Raw genomic sequence first — 24,293 nt, 5'->3', positions numbered from 1 at the left:
TCTCCCACTTATCCACACATAAATGAGAATAATATTTATCTCACAGAACAGTCAGAATTAAATAGTTGAAAATTTGAAAGGACTATATAAGTTCTAGAGATCCATGTAGATACCATGTAATTAATTAATGTAATAACATCTATGAAGACAGTTTTTCTGTAGAGTAGTAATCTGTTTAATTAGATTCCTCAAGACCAAGTCAACTCTAAAATTATTCTAGAATTGCAACTCAAAAACTGAACTTATAATCAGCATCTTCATTTTAGTTATTACAGCAATACAAGCTGCACTGGCTTGTATTTATAACTTAAAAGAGATTGCTTTTCCTTTGTTCATAAAAGTTGAATTTTTCTGCACAGGATTAGTGGCTACATAGAATTGAGATTACTTCCTGTGGCAAATCTTCCAAATCTCTCTGTGTATTTAATTTGGAATCACAAACAAGCAAAACAATTCCCTCTTGAAAGTGCTTTTGAAGTATTAAACAACTAAGAATATTCATACATGGCTGTTAAAATCATTTTATGTTCAAGTCACATGAGAGAAAAGGATTGAACATTTTCCTTTGTAGAGTGATTTCCCCCCTTTGGAAAGATTTCTATCCACAGTAAAATTGCAAAGAACTTCAAACTTGCCGAGAATTGGAAAAGTCCTTTGCCACAAGCTCTTTCTAAATTGGAATTATTAGTAGGTTCCCAGTTTGAGGAAAATAGTACTTCATATAAGAAAGCCTGACTACAGTTAGATTAAAACAAATGAGTCAAAATACTGTAAAAGTCACAGTCATTCACAGTCTTTCCTGGAGTTAGCCATTAATAAAAGATAATGAAAGTGCTAAGCCCCATTATGCCAATAAATTTATCAACAAGTATGAAAAAGGAAATTATTTTCAACATACTTATTAAATATGGAACTGAAAATAAATATTCTAAATTTACCTTTTTATTCTTATAGTATTATCTTTTCAAAAAAACAGAATTGCTACCCTTAATGTTATATGGATTGTAAATACATCAAATAAGCCATTCCTTCATCAGTGAAATTTCATTTATTTTGCTAACTAGCAGAAAGACAATATTTTCGACCTAAGTAGTAGCACTACTTTTTTTATGACTCTTCACTATAATTACTATAATTACTATGTCTTTATTTACTCTTTGGAAATAGCATGAAGTCTTATACCTGAATACAAATTCTTGCTCTTTTACTTACTAACTTTACGATCTAGAAAATGATGCTTCTAGAATTGAACAATGATTAATTGTGATGAAGGATATAAAATGTCTAGTAAAACACTTGACACTTAGTGGGTACTCAATAAATACCAACTTCATTATTTCAGCCCAGTGAATTCAACTTTAGTTCAATCTAATACAAACATCTCATATTCATCCTAATAAAAAAAAAAACCTGCTCACTCTCTTAAAGTCTTTGCTTAATGTCACCTTCTCAAAGAGACCTCTACTAATCATCCTATCTAAAACCAAAACACACACATAAGAACATATTCTCCTAACTCCCTTCCCTAGTTTTCATTTTACTCCACAGCACCTTCTAATGTTCTACATAATTCACTTTTTCATTTTGTTCATTATTTGCCTCTCCCAACTAAAATGTAAGCTCCATGAACAAAATCATTAGTTTGGCAACTGGTGGTGACCTGCTCTGGCCTTCCTTTGGCCCTCCCCTCCTTAATGGACTTGTGCTGGCCTCTTCCTCTAGGCTCAAGCGCTGACTATTTTATGGCAAGGGTAAATGAGGGGTAGAGTGTGCCCACCTCTTAGTGGAGTCCTAAGAGTGTGGAATAGAACAAGGGTTGAAAGAGGGTATCGGGATGGGCCAAGGACTTCTATTTAAATTCTTGTACCCCAGCCCCACAAATACCTGGTGAAGATTTGCCCAGGAGGCAGGGGTTTTTGTCTGTTTTGTTCAGTGATGTATCGCCAGTGCCTAGGACATAGTCTGGTACCCAGCAGGCATTTGATAGATATTTGCTAAATGAATCAATTAAGTAAAATTTTAAGACTATAACATATACATACAAGAGGAAGGTATGAAGGAACAGAGACATGAGTAAGCAAAGGCTTGGAGGAAGAAAAAAATTTTACAGAATAGATTCTATTCTTTAATAGAGAGAAAAGAAACCATATGACACAGAAATGAGAGAAGCAGACTGGCAAAGAACAGCTAAATCACCCTGAGGACAAAAGCACTGAGATAGAAAAACATGTACAAAGTAAACTCTATGTGGTGAAACCATTTGGCAAAAAACAAGAGAGATGCATACACAAAGAGAAAACCTAAATCCCATTTGGGTATTGAGAATCATGCCACTGAGTCCTTAAGTCCCATTATATCCACTGGCCCTTTAAAGATTTTAATAGTCCATATTTCTCAGGTTCTCATGACACAATATCCTATCTTCTATCTATCTATCAATATCTTATCCTTACAATAAGCCCTCCAAAAATTAACTATTCCCCAAAACCACAAAAGTCATATTTTCCTTACCCTTACCCCACACTATTTATTCACTCATTTTGTACAACTACCCAATATATACTCTATACGAGTGAGATAATCTAACATTCTCATCAGATTATTTGTTCGGCTTGGCAGTCTCTCTTCCATTCTCTCTGCCTATTTAAACCTTATTCTCATCTCTCATGGTCAGAGCACCATTTCTTGTACTTACTTGTCTCCTGTTCTTCTTTTTGTAGGTATCTCTAAACTACCAGAACTGCAACTGTTTTAATATGCTATTCATCATGTCCTTCATCAATTAAACTTAAATAAAATTAAAAATCCACTGCCTCAGTTGCAATGGCCACATTTCAAGTGCTTAATAGCCATGTGTGTTGACACAGTTATAGAACATTTCCACAGAAAGTTCCACTGGAGAACACTATTCTAGAACAAAGTTTATCATCTATACCCTGTAGCACTTTTTATTTTATTTTATTTTATTTATTTATTTGAGATAGAGCAAGAGAAAGAGAGCACACAAGCGGGGGCTGGCGGGGAGAGAGAGAGGGAGAAGCAGACTTGCTACTGAGCAGGCAGCCTGATGCAGGGCTCAATTCCAGGATCCCAGGATCATGACCTGAGCTGAATGCAGACACTTAACCAACAGCTGCTCCACCCTGTAGCACTTTTATGTGCTGCAAACGGGTTCTCAAAGGTCTCTAGGACATTGTTTTTTGCTGGGTTTGGATTATTGGAACACATATGCAACTTTATATTAGTAAAAAAGACCTTACATCTGTTCCCCATGTCTTCCCCAAGTTTTCTAACAACTACCACTTGATGTGAAAGAACCAATTAAGCTTTAGAAAAAAATTACTATCATTATATCTTCTAGAAATACCATTTCTTCCTATTTTCTTCTCTGGGACTCTAATTAGGCACATGTTAGACTTTTTCTAATTGTTCTAATGACCCATCTTCAAGTCTAGGTTTACCACCTATGCTATGTCCAGTTTACTATTAAGCTCATGTAATGAGTTGTTTCAGATGTTTTTGTAGTTCTGGGAATACAATTTTACAGATTTTAATTATCTGCTGGAATTCCCCAATTTTTCACCCATTTTGCCCATCTTTTCCTGTAATTACTTTTATAAGTTGAAAAAAAAATTTTAAAGACTTTAAAGATTTTATTTATTTATTTGAAAGAGAGACAGTGAGAGAGAGAGCATGTGAGGGGAGGTCATAGGGAGAAACAGACTCCCAGTGGAGCTGGGAGACCAATGCAGGACTCAATTCCAGGACTCCGGGATCATGACCTGCGCCAAAGACAGTTGCTTAACCAACTGAGCCACCCAGCAGCCCTATGTCGAAAAATTTTTAATCCCTAGTCTGCTAATTCAAATATCTGGATTATTTGTAAGTCTGACACTATTTTTAGTTTTCTCTCTTAATTAAAAGACAAATCTTGGGACGCCTGGGTGGCTCAGTTGGTTGGGCAGCTGCCTTCGGCTCAGGTCATGATCCCAGTGTCCTGGGATCGAGTCCCACATCGGGCTCCTTGCTTGGCGGGGAGCCTGCTTCTCCCTCTGCCTCTGCCTGCCATTCTGTCCGACTGTGCTCGCTCTCTCTCCCTCTCTCTCTGGCAAATTAAAAAAAAAAAAAAGAAAGAAAGAAATGTAAGAACATTTATAAAAAAAAATAAATAAATAAAAAATAAAAGACAAATCTTCCTATCGCTTTTCATGTCCAGTATATTTTATTTTATGCTGGATACTGTGTATAAAGAAACTGTAAAGCCTCCAGATGAGAAACCTTCTTCTATCTACAAGGGTTTCTCTTGTCTCTATTAAGCAGACAGAGCAAAGGCCTGATAACCTCAGTGCAGTCAGGGACTGAGCTGACTAGTTAGGTTAGCTGACTAGTTGCAACTTGTCATAACTTACATTCGACTTCTGGTTCTTATCTCTTCCTTGGGAATGTCCCTCCCAGGCTTCAGTCAAGAACTTCATGGTTTTCCATCGTCTCTGACCTAAAAGTCTGGAGGATTCATTCTGCCTTCCAGAGGTTTTTAACATTATGCTCTTTGGCCTCCCACCTTACTTCATTTCCAAATATGTGAAAGGAGACAGCTATGTGTTGAAGGGGGATCGCACTCCTCAAGCAGGGCCTTGTCTTCTAGCTATCTCAAGATCGTAGGTGATTTAGTTTACCAAATCGAAGCTCCTTATCCTCCCACCACTCAGTTTCAAAATCCAGCATATGTACAATAGGTAAAAATAACCATGTGTTCGGGGTTCCTAAATTTTCCAAATTATTGCCAGTGCCTCAAGATACCCAGAAACTTTGTTGGTTCCTCTTTCCCTCCATAGAGGTCTTTTACCTGGGCCAACATCAACCCTTGACTCATACCTGAAACTGGCAAATAATTCCAGGGAAGAAAGCAGTTGATAGATAATATGCTGCTCACCTCAGAAAGATTTTACCCTCCTCAGATTTTTAGTTTACTTAAACTGCTTCCCTATGTCCTTAAAATATATTCTACCTGATTAATCTTTTTATTGTTACTGTAGCAGAAATGGTATTCTGCCATGACCTACTATAGCCTAGTTCAAAACAATAGCCTCCAAGTCTGTGAGTGATTTCTTGATTCTGTTCCCTCCTTATTGGACAGCATTTTATTTTTTATTTTATTTTTTTCCTCAGTTACATTTTGAAGGCCACATACTTTCTGTTATTCCTCATTTTTCAGAGGAGTGGTGGAGGCAGGAGTAGCATTTATCAGAGGAAACAGTGTGAAAACATTTCTTGGTTTCCACTCTTTCCTAAGAGTTTATTATATGTTATATGTGCTATAAGAAGTTTTACTCCCTCTACTTAGCCACTATATCTCATTCAAATGGAAGGGGATCATTTGGGAAATTTCCCTGGTACATTATGTGGTATTAGAGGCTTCATTTGTGTGTGTAAGTTCCAGGGTTCATTTTTCACATTTAAGCCACATTACTATCTAATTGCCACTTCTATTATTTTTCTGATAAGGGAGGAAAAAAAGAATACACACACTTAGTTGGCTCCTCAATTTGGGAAACATGAGTGATAATTCTCAGGATTTGTCAACTCACTAGTATAGCATCCAGGGACTGGGCTGTATTAAGTTGCTAAGTCATGCTGTGCCTCTTCCCTCTAAAATCTTCAGTTTCTTTCCTTGGCCACCGTTTTTGAAGTTATTGTATCTAACTGTATTATTTTTTTATTGTTTTCTCTTGTTGAATGTTTTTGTTAGTTATTATTTTATAGACATTTTAAGGGAAGAGAAATTCTATGAGTTATGTTCAATCTACCATTTTAATTTGGATAATCTCAGAGTTTTCTAAGACTAAAGGTTAAACTTGGATATCTAATTAAGAATTTTCTAAGGAAAAAAAAAAGAATTTTCTAACTCCATGAGCATTGGACTGCCTGACTGCTTATAAAGGTACCAGTTATTGATAGTCTATTTTTCACCCTACCTGAGTCCTAATTTTCACTGTCCCAACGACTCTATGTTTTAAAGATCCAGTATTTTCCTGATCAGCTCACCTAAGTTACTAAATCAGTTAAGGCTGATTATTCTATGTATTACTTTATGTATATGAGAAAAAAACATTGGACTCAAAATAAGGAAAAGACCTGTCATGTGACTTGTCTATTGTGCTTGATGTGCAAAACCTGCTAAACCAAGTTGAAAGGAATAAAACTAATTAATTTACAGGGATATAAGGACGTATCTTCTTGAAAATCTTTTAAGAAAGAGGTATGAGGGGGGCACCTGGGTGGCTCAGTGGGTTAGGCCTCTGCTTTCAGCTCAGGTCATGATCTCGGGGTCCTGGGATCAAGCCCCGTATCGGGCTCTCTGCTCAGTGGGGAACCTGCTTCTCTCTCTCTCTCTGTCTACTTCTCTGCCTGCTGGTGATCTCTCAGCCAAATAAATAAATTAAATTAAAAAAAAAAAAAAGAAGTATGAGGATACTTGCATGAACTGTTTGGAATTGGGGGTGGGGCAGGGGATGGGATGTAAACATTTTCTAAAGACTCCTATCAAAACCATGAAGGTTCAGAAAGAACCTTCTGATTTCTATCACAAGGGAATTTCTTTGACTGTCATTGACAAGTTTTCCAATAAGCAATAATAGGAAATAAAATTTGAGGACTTAAAATGAATATGGTTTCACAAGATTTTGTGAACAGAGGGGTGTCTATTTTTAATTATAAATGGGAAACTAGGGCACCTGGGTGGCTCAGTGGGTTAAAGCCTCTGCCTTGGGCTCAGGTCATGATCCCAGGGTACTGGGATCGAGCCCCGCATCGGGCTCTCTGCTCAGCAGGGAGTCTGCTTCCCTTCCTCTTTCTCTGCCTGTCTCTCTGCCTACTTGTGATCTCTGTCTGTCAAATAAATAAATAAAATCTTTTAAATAAATAAATAAATAAATAGGAAACTAAAATCTAAGAAAAGTTAATTTGCCCCATATAATAATTACATGACTACTTCACAATTACCATCTACAACATCAAAATTCTAAGTTCCTTAATATTTTCTATTTTTGAAGTGCTCTTTCCAAGTTGCTATTTCAACTACAGATCATATATTTTTCCTTGTCTATAAAAACCATATGCAAAAAGAGCAAAAGTAACCAGATAATAAGACAAAAAGCTATTAAACTACTTTTCCATAGTTACTTCATAGTAAATATTAGTAACATTTTTTTTGTTATTCCAACAAAATACTTTAGCTGGCTATGGTTCCACTGTATACCTGGCTAAACCAATTATTTTCACATTTTGCTTTTATAAAGACCACTATACAGCAAAATACAATCATAAACACCAATTCCTTCCTCTCTCTATTGCCATTTAGTGTCAGAGCCAAGTAGACTAAGCCTATTAAGTAACGGAAGCAATGTAAATTTAATCTTATTAGTATTTAACCATGACTTTGCACACTGGCATAAAACATTTCATAGTAGTTATGAAATCTTAGATAAGGTATTTTCTCAGGCTTTTGAGACTGTATTAGATAATCTCTCTTCTACTTCCCAAAACTTTATAAATTTGTCTGTACATTTTATAGTAATTAGCTGACTCTTAGCAGTTTCTAAAAAAATAATAAAAATGTTCTCATTCTTCATATAGACATTATCATTTTGATTTTCTTAATTCTAACAAAATATCCCAATGATCTTTTCTTAATTTAAATTCAATGAATTAATATATAGTGCATTATTAGTTTAAGAGGTAAAGTTCAGTGATCCATCAGTTGCATATAACACCCAGTGCTCATACATCATGTGCCCCCCTTAATGCCCATCACCCCATTACCCTATTCTTCCATCCCCCTCTCCCCCAGCAAACCTGTATTTTCCCTATGGTTAAGAGTCTCTTATGGTTTATATCCCTCTCTGATTATGTCTTGCTTTACTTTCCCACCCCCTCCTCTATGCTCTTCTGTTTTGTTTCTTAAATTCTACACATGAGCGAAATCATGTAATTGTCTCTGATTGATTTATTTCTTAGTATAATACCCTCTAGTTCAAACTATGAAAAGAGCACAGATGTCCATCAACAGATAAATGGATAAAGAAGATGTAATATATATATATGTATGCATATATAAATATGAATATTTATATACATATATAAAAGTGCTCAGCCACAAGAAAAAAATGAAATCTTGCAATTTGCAACAACATGGATGGAACTAGAGGGTATTATCCCAATGGTCTTTAAACAAAAATATTAAAGTTTATCAGTATCCATAGCCTGGGAAAAAATTAAAGAATTTATACATTACATTTCTGGTACTAATAAAGTCCAAAGAAGGATTTTTTTAATTAATATATAATGTTTATTATTTGCTTCAGGGGTACAGGTCTGTGAATCATCAGTCTTACACAATTCACAGCACCCACCATAGCACATACCCTCCCCAATGTCCATAACTCAGCCACCCTATCCCTCCCACCCCACCCCCAGCAACCCTCAGTTTGTTTCCTAAGATTAAGAGTCTCTTACTTACAGTTTGTCTCCCTCCCCAGTCCCATCTTGTTTCATTTTTTTCTCTCCCTTCCCCCCATGAACCCCCACAGCCCTGCCTCTCAAATTCCTCATTTCAGAGAGATCATATGATAATTGGCTTTCTCTGATTGACTTATTTTGCTTGGCATAATACCCTCTAGTTCCATCCAGGTCGTTGCAAATGGCAAGATTTCATTTCTTTTGATGGCTGCATAGTATTCCATTGTGTATATATACCATATCTTCTTTATCCATTCATCTGTTGATGGACATCTAGGTTCTTTCCATAGTTTGGCTATTGTGGACATTGCTGCTATAAACATTCGGGTGCACATGCCCCTTCGGATCACTACATTTGTATATTTAGGGTAAATATCCAGTAGTGCAATTGCTGGGTCACAGAGTAGCTCCATTTTCAACTTTTTGAGGAATCTTCATACTGTTCTGCACAGTGGCTGCATCAGCTTGCATTCCCACCAACAGTGTAGGAGGGTTCCCCTTTCTCCACATCCTCGTCAACATCTGTTATTTACTAGCTTGTTAAATTTAGCCATTCTGGCTGGTGTGAGGTAGTATCTCATTGAGGTTTTGATTTGTATTTCCCTGATGCAGAGTGATGTTGAGCACTTTTTCATGTGTCTGTTGGCCATTTGGATGTATTAAAGAATGGATTTTTTTTAAAAGATCTTATGCCTTGACTATAAGTACTTATGCAACATAACAAAAGATTAACAAATTTTACTCATAGAAAAATTATACAAAACACCGTGATATATTCCACAGGTATTAAGTTCTGACAACTAAAAATTACCAAAATAAAGACAAAACTTACTAACAGAATCTAAATGGGTTTTGGGTATGAAACTGATGATAACTAAAAGTTCTGCTATTTCAGACTAACTTTCCAAATAGGAATATAAAGAGCATAGAAATTAGAGTTCGCAAAGTTGTATCAAGATGAATAACTGCTTGATAATTAAAGGTAATTGTAAATTTATAGGAAAATTTTGTTGAACAAATGAATGAAATTGCCAACCATAGAAGAGTGTATCTAGCACATAGTAGATGCTCAATAAATGTACACTGAATGAGTTAAGACTAAGTTTCTTTTTGAAAAATAAGACCAAGAAAATTTTAAACACTTAAAAAACATACTATTGGCTACTTACAGGCACAGGTGTTTGAAATGAGGACAGGAAAACTTAGTTCAAATCAAATAAAGATATAAAAATACAAAGAATAACTCTAATCAATAAACAATGTGAAATGTTCATCTTGTCTTAATCTACAATTAATGATATTCTACATTGTAATGTCTTCAGACAGGAACCAAATGGAATTTATAGACTCTCAAAATCTAGTTTAAAATGTGAGAAATGTAAATGAGAAAATCATGTCTGATTTTCCCCTTCATTCACTGCATATATATGTACTGAACATTTACAATAGCAAGTGCTTATTCCTTTCCTTCTTTAGGTCCAGCAGATGAAATAAGCCAAAGAGTAATTAGCCAAGCTTGTATAAAAGGAAAGTTTCTATGTGTCAGAGTCATAACTCATTTTCCATTTAATTCCTATTGTTCCATACAATATATATTTAAATATCCAGCTCAGCTTTCTATATTTCTTCTACAAATAAAACCATTTTTATCATTTTTACAACAGCACATTAAACTATACCTTAATTTTTTTCTCTTGCATTGAATTATGGATGCGTTCTCTTAGGGCTTTCACTGATGAATTATTCACTTGTGTGGGAGATCTAAGTCCAAAAAAAGCAAAAATGTATAAACAAAAGTAGCTTTTTAACTCGTTTTTGCCCCTCCCTTATCCAAAAGCAGTAATAAAATAAAAAGACAACTAAATCTAGTTGTTTATAATACTGCATAAAAGTGTCAGTATTATTACTGAGAGTTCTAAATATTAATAATTTGCTGTTAATTAATTCCGTTACTACATACTTGAGTTTCTAATATATGTAAGGCACTGTGTAAAATATTATGAAGGATAGAAAGTAGATTCACTCACTGCCCTGAATTCAGGGATCCTAAAGCCTAAGGAAATAAGATATCCATACAACTAAAATTTAAAATAAAAAAGGACAAGTGCTGTAGCAGGGGAATTCAAGAGAAAAATACCGTTCAGAAATAGGACGGTCAAAGAAGGCACAATGGAGAAAGAAACACCGGAGCTTTGGAGCCAGACAACCCTGGATTCCTCAATAAATTCCTTTCTGGCTTAACAGAGCCAGAGTCATAACCTCTTTAACTCAAAAGACTGTTATATAAGAATAAAGAAGAGTCTATTCTAAGAAACACTAGTTTATAACCTTACATTGACTTATATTCATAAACCACATTGTCCTTAATTTTATCATTTCAATGCAGACCATGAAAAAATTCACTTTACCATGAATTGGCACTTGTCTGCACAATGACAACTGCAAATGCTAAGGTAACTGTAAACAACTGAAATATGTTTGGCCATATGGTTGAGAAAAATACTTCTTTAAAATGGATGTAGGGATTGATTTTATTTAATAAAGTTCTATAAACACAAAATAACTTTCTTTTTAAAAAATGGTAGAATTGGGCCCCTGGGTGGCTCAGTGGGTTAAAGCCTCTGCCTTCGGCTCAGGTCATGATCCCAGGGTCCTGAGATCAAGCCCCACATCAGGCTCTCTGCTCGGCGGGGAGCCTGCTTCTCCCTCTCTCTCTCTCTGCCTGCCTCTCTGCCTACTTGTGATCTCTGTCTGTCCAAAAAAAAAAAAAAGGTAGAATCGAATCTGAGAGAAAATTTAATCATTTATGTTTTTACCTAAAAAGCAAAACTTGTTGAACAGAAGTGAGGTAAAAGAAGAAAACACAAAGGTTCATTTTCTTTCCACTCTTTTCATAAAACATTGATAAAATACATTTTCATTGTTAGGAAAATATTTGAACACTTTTGAGGAACAAAATGGGTGAATTTTATCATGCCCAAATATAAAAGGATAATCATTAAAACCTGGTGAAGAGATTTATTTATTCATTTATTTATTAAGATTTTTTTATTTATTTGACAGAGATCACAAGTAGGCAGAGAGGCAGGCAGAGAGAGGGGGAGTCAGGCTCCCTGCTGAGCAGACAGCCCAATGCGGGGCTCGATCCCAGGACCCTAGCATCATAGTCTGAGCCGAAGGCAGAAGCTTTACCCATTGAGCCACCCAGGCACCCCTGGTGAAGAGATTTAAATACATTGGAGGACAACACTGAATGACAGACCATTGCAAGTTTTCTCTTTAAACAGAAGAGAAAAATAGAAGAGAGCAAATAAGTAGGATGACTTTGTAAAGTTTCTCCACAATGTACTAAATAAAATTTAAATTGTTTTAAAATTTTACGTTTCTATAAACGAATGTTCATTAATGCAAATACCATGAACCTCTTCAATGTTTGACCTAGCTCTTATCAAAACTGGAGTGTATCAATATCTTGCACAGAATAACAAAACTACTCTGGTAAGTATTTTTCTCCGTAAGAGGAAGAATTAAGAGATGTCAATTTCAGTGTAAGTCTGGTGTACACACTCTCTCCTATTCTCATGCAGAGAAGCACAATACATGGAGGATGGACCTTAATTTTTGGAACAAGAAACTTTTGCTACTTGCTAACTGTACTCTCTTAGGCAAATTACTTAATCTCTGTCTTTCAAGTGTCCAATTTTTAACTTATGACATGGGGCTATTACTGAAAGATGTTGTCATGAGGGCTGAGGTAATATAATTGAAAGCAGTCACCAAAATTGTTGACATACACAGCAAAGGAAATAAATATTTCCAAGCAAAAACAAATGCAAAAAAATAAAAACAAAAATACCTGTCATATTCTCACAAAAGACTGTTTTTATAAAAACTTTCTCATATCCAAATGTTCAATCTCCCTTTAAGCTTTTGTTTTCTTTCTTCACACTTTTCCATAGTCTCCAAGTTTCTTCTTAATCAATGAGATTTTTTTTTATTCCCTTTGTAGACTAGAGTTAACATTTACATACATATCACTTCTACATTACTTACCTAAAAAGTGTAAGAATAGAAATTCCATTATGATGAATTGTGTTTTCATCATCATATAAAAGCTCTGCTTTGTTTTCGGTAGGCATACTGGCTGCTTCTTCGTCCAAAAGAACTAGTAAAGTTTTCACAGTATCTCTGCCACAATATGCAGTCCCATGGTTTATGGCATAAGACTTTGGCTAGAACAAAAAAATACTATTAAGTAAATGTAACAATCACCAAAGTTGGGGCAATCAGCTATTGTTTTCTATTTCTTGTGCCACTGTTCTCCTTCTGTTGTTTAAGTTATAAAAAATCAGCCATGGGAAATGGCTTTAAGACATGTAATATTTCTTCCTCAAGTCATACTAAAACCAATCTTATCACCTTCCCAAAGAACAAAAAAAAAAAAAAAAAGAGAGAGAGAGAGAGAAAATAGTATCATCATGGGAAGATATTGGTTCTGGTTAAAATAACATACAGCTTTAAGTCAGAAAATTTAGTAACTATCTAGTTATGCGTCCCTAGCTAGCTTCATGACCTAGCCTCCCTGTGTTATCTTTTTCTTTGTTATACCAAAGTGAGATGGGGTTCTGTTGATGTGAATACCAACCTCACAGATGGTTGTAAAGATCTATTCAAATGTGGGGCACCTGGATGGCTCAGTTGGTTAGGCTTCTGCCTTTGGCTTGGGTCATGATCCCAGGGTCCTGGGATTGAGCCCCACAGGCTCCCTGCTCTGCAGGAAGCCTGCCTCTTCCTCTCCAGCTGCCTCTCTCCCAGCTCATGCTCTCTCTCCCCCTCTCTCTCTAATAAATAAATAAAATCTTTCTTAAAAATCTATTCAAATGCAAAAATTAAAAACAAGTTGATATTCATTTATTCAGTAATCCATTGATAAGTACATACCAAATCCTAAGCAAAGTGTTTGAAGCTAAGACTACAAAAAAAAAAAAAAAACACTGCCTCAAGTAAACCATAGTCTCCTTGATAAAATAAGTAAGTAACCAACAACTGCATTGTAAAGTACTAAGTGCTATTTCTAACAGAATGTATACATGGTACAATAGGAGCACACAAAGGTACTGATCAATTTACTCTGGAATCAAGGATGGCTTCATGGAGGAGGAGACACAAAGGGGTGGGAGGGAACACGGCACTTTTAAGGACCAGGTTAACATGATATGGCTGAAGAACAGGGTAAGGAGTTATATGAGATGAATCTGGAAAAGCTCTATAAACCTGGCAAAGAAATTATAAATCAATCTGTTAAAGGAGTTAAAATCTTTTCCTTTATTAATCAAGGACATAAATGATCCTATTTAGATTATAAAAAAATGACAGCAATGCATAAAATATATTCCAGGGTAAGAATGTTATTAAGTCTGGAAACAGGACCACAAATTAAGAGATTGTAGTAGCCCAGGCTGGAAAAGAAGAAGGTAGTCACAGTGAACTAAAATAGTAGCAGTGTAGATAAAGAAAAAGCTGGTTAAGAGCAGAGCTACAAAAACATAATGACCAGACAGAATATGGGAAAATAGATGATAATAAGATATTATATGCAGACACATGTAAGCACAAACTCTGAAAATATTTCTGGCTGGGTTTGATACCAACTTACCTGTAGTTACATAGCTTATAATTCTGAGAAAGTTCCTTAACCTCACTGTGCTTCAGTTAAATCACTAGTAAAAAAGGGGTAATGATAGAATGATTGTGCACCCATACAATATAAGACATTGTGCCTAAGTATCAAAGTTGCCCTTTCTGGAACATCTGTTGTAGCTGTACCATTTTCCTCAGCTTTTATCAATATGGTCTTGGCCTCCTTTCTCTACTAGGCTTGACCAAACTGTACTGTAGAGCTACACTGGAATTTTAACAAACTGCTTATCACAATAATGACTGTTATCACATTATATGTGCTTATCACAATAGTGATGACTATGTGCTTAATATATATTTTTTCATCAGCACCAAAGAAACAGTCCATATTGTTTAATATTAACTTACTGAGAATTATCAGATAGTATTTTTCAAAGACTTCTGATTTGGTTGAAAACATAAAATTAAGAACCAGGTTGTCTGTATCTTTATTTCTTGTGACAGAAAACGGAAGAGACTGGTGCTCTTAATTACCTAAGCTATGACAGTTTCTGATTTAGACTTATAGTAATAACCTGGTTGTCATTTGAGCCAAGCTAGTCACAGGAAGCATTAACACACATGAAACACATGGGGCATCAACCCAGAATCTCAGGGCGCCTGGGTGGCTCAGTGGGTTAAACAACCCAGGATCTCCCCTATGTCCTACCTTCCAATTAATCTGAAAACATGCATTGTTACAGAAAAATAACTAAAAATGGCTCCCCATGACTATGAAAATAGATAAATAGTCAGATAATAATAAATAAAATAGATGTATAATGGGGCGCCTGGGTGGCTCAGTGGGTTAAGCTGCTGCCTTCGGCTCAGGTCATGATCCCAGGTCCTGGGTTCGAGCCCCACATCGGGCTTTCTGCTCAGCAGGGAGCCTGCTTCCTCCTCTCTGCCTGCCTCTCTGCTTACTTGTGATTTCTCTCTGTCAAATAAATAAATAAAATCTTTTAAAAAAAATAGATTTATAATAATAATAGATGAATAATAAAACATAAGCAAAAGTCTTTCTTCATACACTGATTATCACAATCACACCTAAGGAAAAGGGGCTTTTGTTCCTTGAATTAAACTGTAACAAATGGATTGTCACACATACCCCCAAATTCCTTTTTAGAGCTGAAAAGATGGTAGCCAATTTCTCCTATAATACTATAGTTATTATACTGTACAAGTTTGTACCAAAAAACGACAAGAGGTAAACATTCTGGGAATATATGGTTAAAAGATTTCTAAGTATAGTAAAAAATCCTGATGTTTGCTGAAGACTGGTAATAGAGGTAGAAAACACCAGATCATAAAGATGAAAAAATTCTATTAAATAAAAATAAACTGATTAGAAACCATTTCTGTTATTCTACAGAGTACCTAGGACCTGGGCCAGAACCAGAGAAACCTTGCTTTTATTCTATATTTGAATAAATGGCAAAATAATGGTTTCATAAGAATAATTATTGAAAAATATTATAAGACATTTTAATATCCATCAGGAATTATAAACTTCTAGTGCTACAAGGGAGACTGAAGATTATCCAACATGCTGCTTTAACAGATAGAGACAATTTGGCCCAAAGATGTTATAATTTATTTCAAGTCGAACATAATCCTACATAATCCTATTGAGAAACTTTAAATTTTCAATATCTCAGAACACAGGAAAAACATTGTTCTGACTTAAGTAGCAATAGTAAAACATTTTTATAACAAGTAGAAGCGATAATGTTTTGTATAGAAGGATAATGAAAAATAAAAAGCTCATTACCCGTGCAGGACTAATGTCAGTGGTACTAACAACTACATCTCCTTGTTGAGAATTGATAATATTTTTAATCCTCAAATCCAAATCCTGAGTGACTTCCTCTACTGCTTTACAAAAAGGATCCCTGCTGTTTTGGCCTTTAATCAGCTGCATCTTTATCACTGAGAGTATCCGACCCCCTGCAATGCTGAAAATAGAAATAAGATCACCTTTATAATAGTATTAGAAATGACAATATGCTTATAAGCTTGAAAATAAACTTCTCAAAGTTAATCAACACTTCAAAAAAAATATGACTTTGATCTTACAAATCAAACACATTTAAGAAAAGGATAAGAACCATGAGCAACAAAATTAAAAAGTTTTTCTTAAAGCAAGTCATTTCAACAAAGTTACTTCTTCCCTGATTTGAAAGCTGATAGGAAATATTTTAGTTATAGATGATATATAGTAAGTTTCAGGTACAGTATACACACATAATATACTTAAAATATGTACCTTTAGATACAAGGAAACAGAAACCCTATCTCTCATTGAATACCTAGAATCCCACATTACTTTAATCTTAAAATCATTTCAATAAGTATTAATATCCTTAAATCACAGATGAGAAAATCGAGTCTCAAAAAGGTTAAATAGCTTGTCCAAGAACACAGTGTTCTGGGCTGGGAAGGAGGTGGTGAGGACTGACCTGTAAACATGACATTGCCTTCTAATATGAGAACTGTTATTATATGGAAGGGGAAATTAAGGTAGTTAATATTGATCTAAAGCAAATCAAAGACTAGACCAACTATGTCCAACAGACTCAGGTTTTAAAAAACCTGAAATCAATTATTTCTTTATACTAAACCTGAACCTGAATGAATTTAGGTTGCAGTTCCTGCTCTAGAAGTCTGACCTAAAAAATGTGAGAAATATATAGGAAGAAGGAGTTTGATCTATTGCAAGGAAGAAATTAGAGGTGTCCAACAATAGAAAAGGGCTCTTTTTTAAAATCAGGAGATCTCCATCCCTAGAGGTATCCCTGGAAAGGCTATGCAGTGCTGAATGAGAAGGTGGTATGGCCTAGCCATAAAGTCAGACTGTCTGAGCACAAAATAAAACAGTCCCCTCCCCCCACCTCTCCCACCTTTTATGTTGAGTATGTTATTTACCTTTTCTGTGACTTATATACTAACATAAAGGAAATTATGAAGTACAGTTTCTAACTGCACTGCCCTATTGCCAGGTTCTATGTTTTCAGGAAGAAGACAGGTTTTCTAACATTGCAAATATGATTGTTCACATTCAAATAGCTGTTCCAATGTATGACTAGACCAGTGTTTCCCAAATTTGCCTGATTATCAGAATCATATTCAGCATTTGTTTAAAATATCAACTCTGATTCCACCCTATTGAATCACAAACTGTAGAGAAGGGTACTGAAAAGTTGCACTGTTTTAAAAATACTGCAGGTGATTCTGACAGCTACATAAGCTGGAAAAACATTTAATTAAAAAAGGGGGGGAAAAGAAAAGGAAAAGGAAGGGAAAAAGAAAAGAAATGAAACTTAAGGAGACTCCCGTATGTTATCAATTCTAAAAACAGCTGCCTTAGCCTTTCCTAACTCCTATTAAATTCTCAGCTGACCAACCTTGAACCATAGGTAGGGATATCTCTAAGCCTCTATTCAGCAGGAAGAAGCTACAGAAAATGAGACCTTCAGCCTTCAACAACCTTAAAGATTTAAGGGTCAATGTTGTTCAGGGGGGAAAATGATGAGGTAAACAGAGGCAAGAGAAATTAAATTAAATCTCCTTACAGTTAGCAGCCCTCTGATACCTAAAACATGCAGAGTGTGACCTTCCTCAAGGTACTCACGGCCACCTTAGTACCTTAACATTTATGTTTTATTAAAGACTAAAAGTAACCTTATCTTACCAGCAGTTGTCCCCTTAAAGTCCTGAAAGGCTTGCTTTCAAATTCCTTAGAGATTTGCACTATCCCTAACCACCACTAATTAAAAAACGTATAATCGTTCACTCCTCACAATCCCAGGGCAGTTCTTTCTGCCCACGGTTCCTGTCCCATACTATAATAAAATCACCTTTTCGCACTAAAACAAATTAAAAAGATTAAAAAGAAATTAAAGAAAGAGAAGAAAAAGCTCCTTGAGAAAGTAACAATATATTTACCAATCTTTATACTACCAGTTTATACTTAGCACACAGAAGAAATGATTGCTACATTTGTTAAATAAATGACCACTATCACACCCAAAAATCTAAAGTTTTTAACAGTAAGACAAAGATACATATTTTACAATTACTATATTATTATTTGCAATACAAAAGTACCTAGGGCCTTTCCACAAATACTCTGGGGGAATATTTCACCAGGTTTGGCAGCAATAGGGGAAAATCTCTAATCTCTCCCCAAAAAAGGAAAAAACAAGAACTAGAGTGGAAAGTTGGGAGCTGTTAAGTGGGAGGCAAACAGAATGAATGGATTTTCCTGAAGACAAAAATCTCTGATAGCACTTTGATCTGGATGGGAGAGGGCAAGTAGAGAATTTCACCTTGAGTCTGAACTTTCTGAGGGGAAGGAATTCCTATGACTTTTATTAGATTTATTTTATGTATTTTATATTCTTGAAGCTCTTTTTTTTTTTTAATTTCTATTTGGTGATGGCATAGAAATACGATTGCTTGTTGTTTATTGACCTTGTGTCCAACAACACTGTTAAACACTACTATTAATATTAATAATTTGCCTTTATATTCCGGGAGTTTTCTACATATACAATCATATTATCATCAAACAGAACTTTATTTCTTCCTTTTCAATTATTGTATCTCCTGTTTTTTTCTTGCCTTATTACATCTGATATCACGCCGAAAAGAAATGATAAGATCAAAAACTCTTATTCTCAATCTTAAATAGAATGATAAAACACTTTAACACCAAATATAGAAACCCTTTATCAGGTTAAGCCCTTATTCTTGGCTCATTTTACATAGAGTGGGCAGCCCTATGGAGTGGGTATATTCAATAGACTTCTCACGTTAGACAGTCCCTAGGCTTTGTCTTTGCACTCTCAGACTTATTGACTCTAAGAACAGACCTTCCAAATCACCAAATACTCTCAAAATAAAAGCTCACTTCCCTTCTTGCCTTCCCTCTCTGGCTTTCTTCCCTCTCCTAGTTTTTGGCCTATATTTTCATTACATATGCCTACTCATCAATGCATTTAAGAAGTATTTTAAAACTATGCTATCCAGTATTGTTAACTATTTTCAGTGTAAGGGTCAACCAGGGGACCTAATCTGCCATATATTGGTAATCAGAAGTCTGAGTAAACTCTTAAGAATTCATATATATGTATATATATACAGACATTTTCTTTTTCTATGTTTTTTTCCCTTAATTTTCAAGGGAAAAATTTTTCAAGGGAATTCTTATACATATATATATATATATAATATATATATTATATATATATATAAAACAGAAAAAGAAAATGCATATATATATATATATATGCATATTTGCATATATATATTTCAATCAAATTTCAATCAAAAGCACAGAAAGTAATTGGATGAAATGAAGCCAAAATGAAAACACGATACTATGAACTTTATCTGCAAAGTAATCTAATGGAAGAGTTTTGGAAAAGACTAAAAAGGATAATAAAATATGGAAGAGTGTTATAATGCCAATTGCAAGAACAAAAAAATGCTTTCAATGATATTAGGTAAAAGTCACCTTTGCCTCCTTTTCTCATTCCTTCTATAAGTACAAATATACTAAATATTAAAGATGATATGATTCCCTGAATGAATTATATTAGGAAAAAATATGTAAGATTTGTGTTTCAGATATTTGCCAAACTCAACATTTTGACCCTTGGAAAAAAACCTCAAACACCAGTACTATGACTAGTGTAATCCTATACATTCACTACTAAAGTCAAATATTAGCTCTTCAAATATCTGCTCAGCAACATGGTGGCATAATCCAGACTCCTGCTTCTAGAACCTGGAATCTCTTAAGTTTTAACTCAAATGATACTAGGACATTTGTGCTAGGCACTGGGATACGATGAATAAAATATTTTTCTTTAAGAGGTTACAACTGATCACGTGAGTAAGTGAGATACTGAAGGTATAGAGGAAGTTTGAGTGGGTGGGTAAGGGAAAAGAGGGTTATTCAGGAAGCATCTCAGAAGATAAATTATGAGTACTCTGGATCAACATTAATGGAAGACTTTAGGTGAAAAAGAGGTAAACAGCAGCTACGGACTACCAAATGTATCACATTAGAGCCCTGGGGCAGAAAGAGAGAAATAAAGCTAGTGAGGAAAAACATAATTAAATCCCAAGCCTGGGGGCACCTGGGTGGCTCAGTTGGTTAAGCATCTGCCCTTGGCTCAGATCATGATCCCAGGGTCCTTGGTTCGAGCCCCCTCAATCAGGCTCGCACTCAGTGGGGAGTCTGCTTCTCCCTCTGCAGCTCCCCCTGCTTGTGCTCTCTCTCTTTCTGTCAGATAAATAAATAAAATCTTTTTAAAAAATCTCCAAGTTTGTATTAAAGTGTAGTGACTGAAGGAGAGCAATAAGCAATAATACAAATGATTGATAATACTTCTGTGTAATTACTGAATATCTTTATTATATGGATTGGCTTTCCCCTACCATCTTCAAGAATTAGATAACTATTTGCTAAAACATATCTTGAAAAATTAAGTATGAACAAGAACCATATGATACTCTCAATAGATGTTGAAAAAGCATTTGACAAAGTACAGCATCCCTTCCTGATCAAAATTCTTCAAAGTGTAAGGATAGAGTGCACACACCTCAATATTTTCAAAGCCATCTATGAAAAACCCACCACAAATATCATTCTCAATGGAGAAAAACTGAAAGCTTTTCCGCTAAGGTCAGTAACAGGGCAGGGATGTTCGTTATCACCACTGCTATTCAACACGGTACTAGAAGTCCTAGCCTCAGCAATCAGACAACAAAAAGAAATTAAAGGCACCCAAATTGGCAAAGAAGAAGTCAAACTATCTTTGCAGATGATATGATATTATACGGGGAAAACCCAAAAGACTCCACTCCAAAACTGCTAGAACTTGTACAGGAATTCAGTAAAGTGTCAGGATATAAAATCAATGCACAGAAATCAGTTGCATTTCTTTACACCAAAAACAAGACAGAAGAAAGAGAAACTAAGGAGCCAATCCCATTTATAATTGCTCCAAAACCATAAGATACTTAGGAATAAACCTAATCAAAGAGGCAAAGAATCTATACTCAGAAAACTATAAAGTACTCATAAAGAAATTGAGGAAGACACAAAGAAATGGAAAAATGTTCCATGCTCCTGGATTGGAAGAACAAATATTTGAAAATGTCTATGCTACCTAAAGCAATCTACACATTTAATGCAATCCCTATCAAAATCCCATCCATTTTTTTCAAAGAAATGAAACAAATAATCCTAAAATTTATATGGAACCAGAAAAGACCTTGAATAGCGAAAGGAATATTGAAAAAGAAAGCCAAAGTTGGTGGCATCACAATTCTGGACTTCAAGCTCTATTACAAAGCTGTCATCATCAAGACAGTATGGTACTGACACAAAAACAGACAAATAGATCAACGGAACAGAATAGAGAGCCCAGAAATAGACCCTCACCTCTATGGTCAACGAATCTTCGACAAAGCAGGAAAGAATGTCCAATGGAAAAAAGACAGCCTCTTCAATAAATGGTGTTGGGAAAATTGGACAGCCACATGCAGAAAAATGAAATTGGACCATTTCCTTACACCACACACGAAAATAGACTCAAAATGGATGAAGGACCTCAATGTGAGAAAGGAATCCATCAAAATCCTTGAGGAGAACACAGGCAGCAACCTCTTTGACCTCAGCTGCAGCAACTTCTTCCTAGGAACATCACCAAAGGCAAGGGAAGCAAGGGCAAAAATGAACTATTGGGATTTCATCAAGATCAAAAGCTTTTGCACAGCAAAGGAAACAGTTAACAAAACTGAAAGACAACTGACAGAATGGGAGAAGATACTTGCAAATGATATCAAATAAAGGGCTAGTATCCAAAATCTATAAAGAGCTTAGCAAACTCAACACCCAAAGAACAAATAATCCAATCAAGAAATGGGCAGAGGACATGAACAGACATTTCTGCAAAGAAGACATCCAGATGGCCAACAGACACATGAAAAAATGCTCCACATCACTCGGCATCAGGGAAATACAAATCAAAACCACAATGAGATACCACCTCACACCAGTCAGAATGGCTAAAATTAACAAGTCAGGAAATGACAGATGCTGGCGAGGATGCAGAGAAAGGGGAACCCTCCAGCACTGCTGGTGGGAATGCAAGCTGGTGCAACCACTCTGGAAAACAGCATGGAGGATCCTCAAAAAGTTGAAAATAGAGCTACCCTATGACCCAGCAATTGCACTACTGGGTATTTACCCTAAAGATACAAACGTAGTGATCCGAAGGGACATGTGCACCCGAATGTTTATAGCAGCAATGTCCACAATAGCCAAACTTTGGAAAGAACCTAGATGTCCATCAACAGATGAATGGATAAAGAAGATGTGGTATATATATACAATGGAATACTATGCAGCCATCAAAAGAAATGAAATCTTACCATTTGCGACAACGTGGATGGAACTAGAGGGTATTATGCTTAGCAAAATAAGTCAATCGGAGAAAGACAACTATCATATGATCTCCCTGATATGAGGAAGTGGAGATGCAACGTGGGGGGTTTGGGAGTAAGAAAAGAATAAATGAAACAAGATGGGATCAGGAGGGAGACAAACCGTAAGAGACTCTTAATCTCACAAAACAAACTGAGGGTTGCTGGGGGGAGGGGGGTTGGGAGAGGGTGGTGGGGTTATGGATATTGGGGAGGCTATGTGCTATGGTGAGTGCTATGAAGGTGTAAACCTGGTGATTCACAGACCTGTATCCCTGGGGCTAATAATACATTATATGTTTATTAAAAAATAAAAATTAAAATTAAGTATGATTAAAAGTCCTCCATGAGATATATAAAAATGTTTCCAGGATATTTTTTTAAAGATTTATTTATTTATTTGAAAAGGAAAGAGAGAGAGTACACACAGAGGAAGAGGGAGAAGCAAACTCCCTGTTGAGCAAGGAGCCCAATGTGGGGTTGGATCCCAGGACACTGGGATCATGACCCAAGCCGAAGGTAGATGCTTAACCTACTGAGCTACCCAGGCTCCCCTAGAATATTTTTAAATGAGAAAAATGTAAAAATAAGATTTTGGATTGGATAATTTCAAGTAGATTTAACATTCTATAAATGTATAATATTTAGTCCAATGAATATAATTCAAGTGTATATTAAAAAGTTGTCATAAACTTGAAATACACAATTTTATACATTTGAACAACAGAGAGCTAACTAATTTATGTAACCTGAAACCCCTAATTTAAGATATTTTTCAGGAAAATATACTATGCATTTTACGGTGGCACCTACTGGCAGAATGTAGAAATACAACCAAATTACTGCTAAAATGGCTTGATGAAAATTTGGCAATAGGGAGGGAAGTGTGAGAATCTGTTCTTCTTTCATTTCTTCCCTATCCATTCTCCATCTTCTTTTTGATTCGAAGATTATTGTGATTCCCTACCACCTCCAGCCTATTCTAATCAGTTATAAGAGTTAAACACATTTTTATCTCTAAGGTTTGAGGTTGAGAGATAGAGGCCAGAGCAAGATACAGGCAGGAATTAGAGCACAAAGGATTTCTATATCATACTAAGGCTTCTGGGGTCTTAGCCTATACCTAATATAAAGTCATTGAAGGATTTTATTCACGGAAGTAACATTTGTTGTTTTAGAAAGACCTCTGGCAGCAGTAAGGACAACAGGATGGGGCAACTCAAGATTGAAGGCAGAAAGAACAACTCCGATAGAAATGAAGAAGTTTAAGCAAGAAAGGATAAAAGTCTGAAAACAGACTTTCCATTAAAATATGGAAACAAGATAGGAGCTATAAGACTAGAGATGAGAAGAAAGAGTATCAAAATGTTAAGAAGAATTCATGGGGGTGCGTGGGTGGCTCAGTCGGTTAAGCAACTGCCTTCAGCTCAGGTCATGATCCTGGAGCACTGGAATCAAGTCCCACATCGGGCTCCCAGCTCCACGGGGAGTAAGCTTCTCCCTCTGGTCTTCTCCTCTCTTATGCTCTGTCTCTCTCTCAAATAAGTAAATAAAATCTTTAAAAAAAAAAATAGAATTCATGGATCTTGGTGACT

At 35.6% G+C, this 24,293-nt stretch overlaps 1 protein-coding gene across 2 annotated transcripts in view; it reads right to left on the bottom strand.

Annotated features, from left to right (window-relative positions):
- PARPBP (PARP1 binding protein) overlaps nt 1–24,293 on the bottom strand; it is a 73,528-nt gene that overhangs the window by 7,979 nt on the left and 41,256 nt on the right. For both annotated transcript variants that reach the window (XM_047740982.1, XM_047740983.1), the window contains exons 7-9: nt 15,971–16,154; nt 12,571–12,749; nt 10,197–10,278 (exon numbers count right to left, since the gene is read on the bottom strand). In XM_047740982.1, the coding sequence (XP_047596938.1) occupies nt 10,197–10,278; nt 12,571–12,749; nt 15,971–16,154 (445 nt within the window). The remainder of the gene's footprint in view (nt 1–10,196; nt 10,279–12,570; nt 12,750–15,970; nt 16,155–24,293) is intronic.

Source organism: Lutra lutra, chromosome 8, assembly GCF_902655055.1.
Source record: "Lutra lutra chromosome 8, mLutLut1.2, whole genome shotgun sequence".
Lineage (NCBI taxonomy): Eukaryota > Metazoa > Chordata > Mammalia > Carnivora > Mustelidae > Lutra > Lutra lutra.
This window is presented reverse-complemented; position numbering and strand designations above follow the sequence as displayed.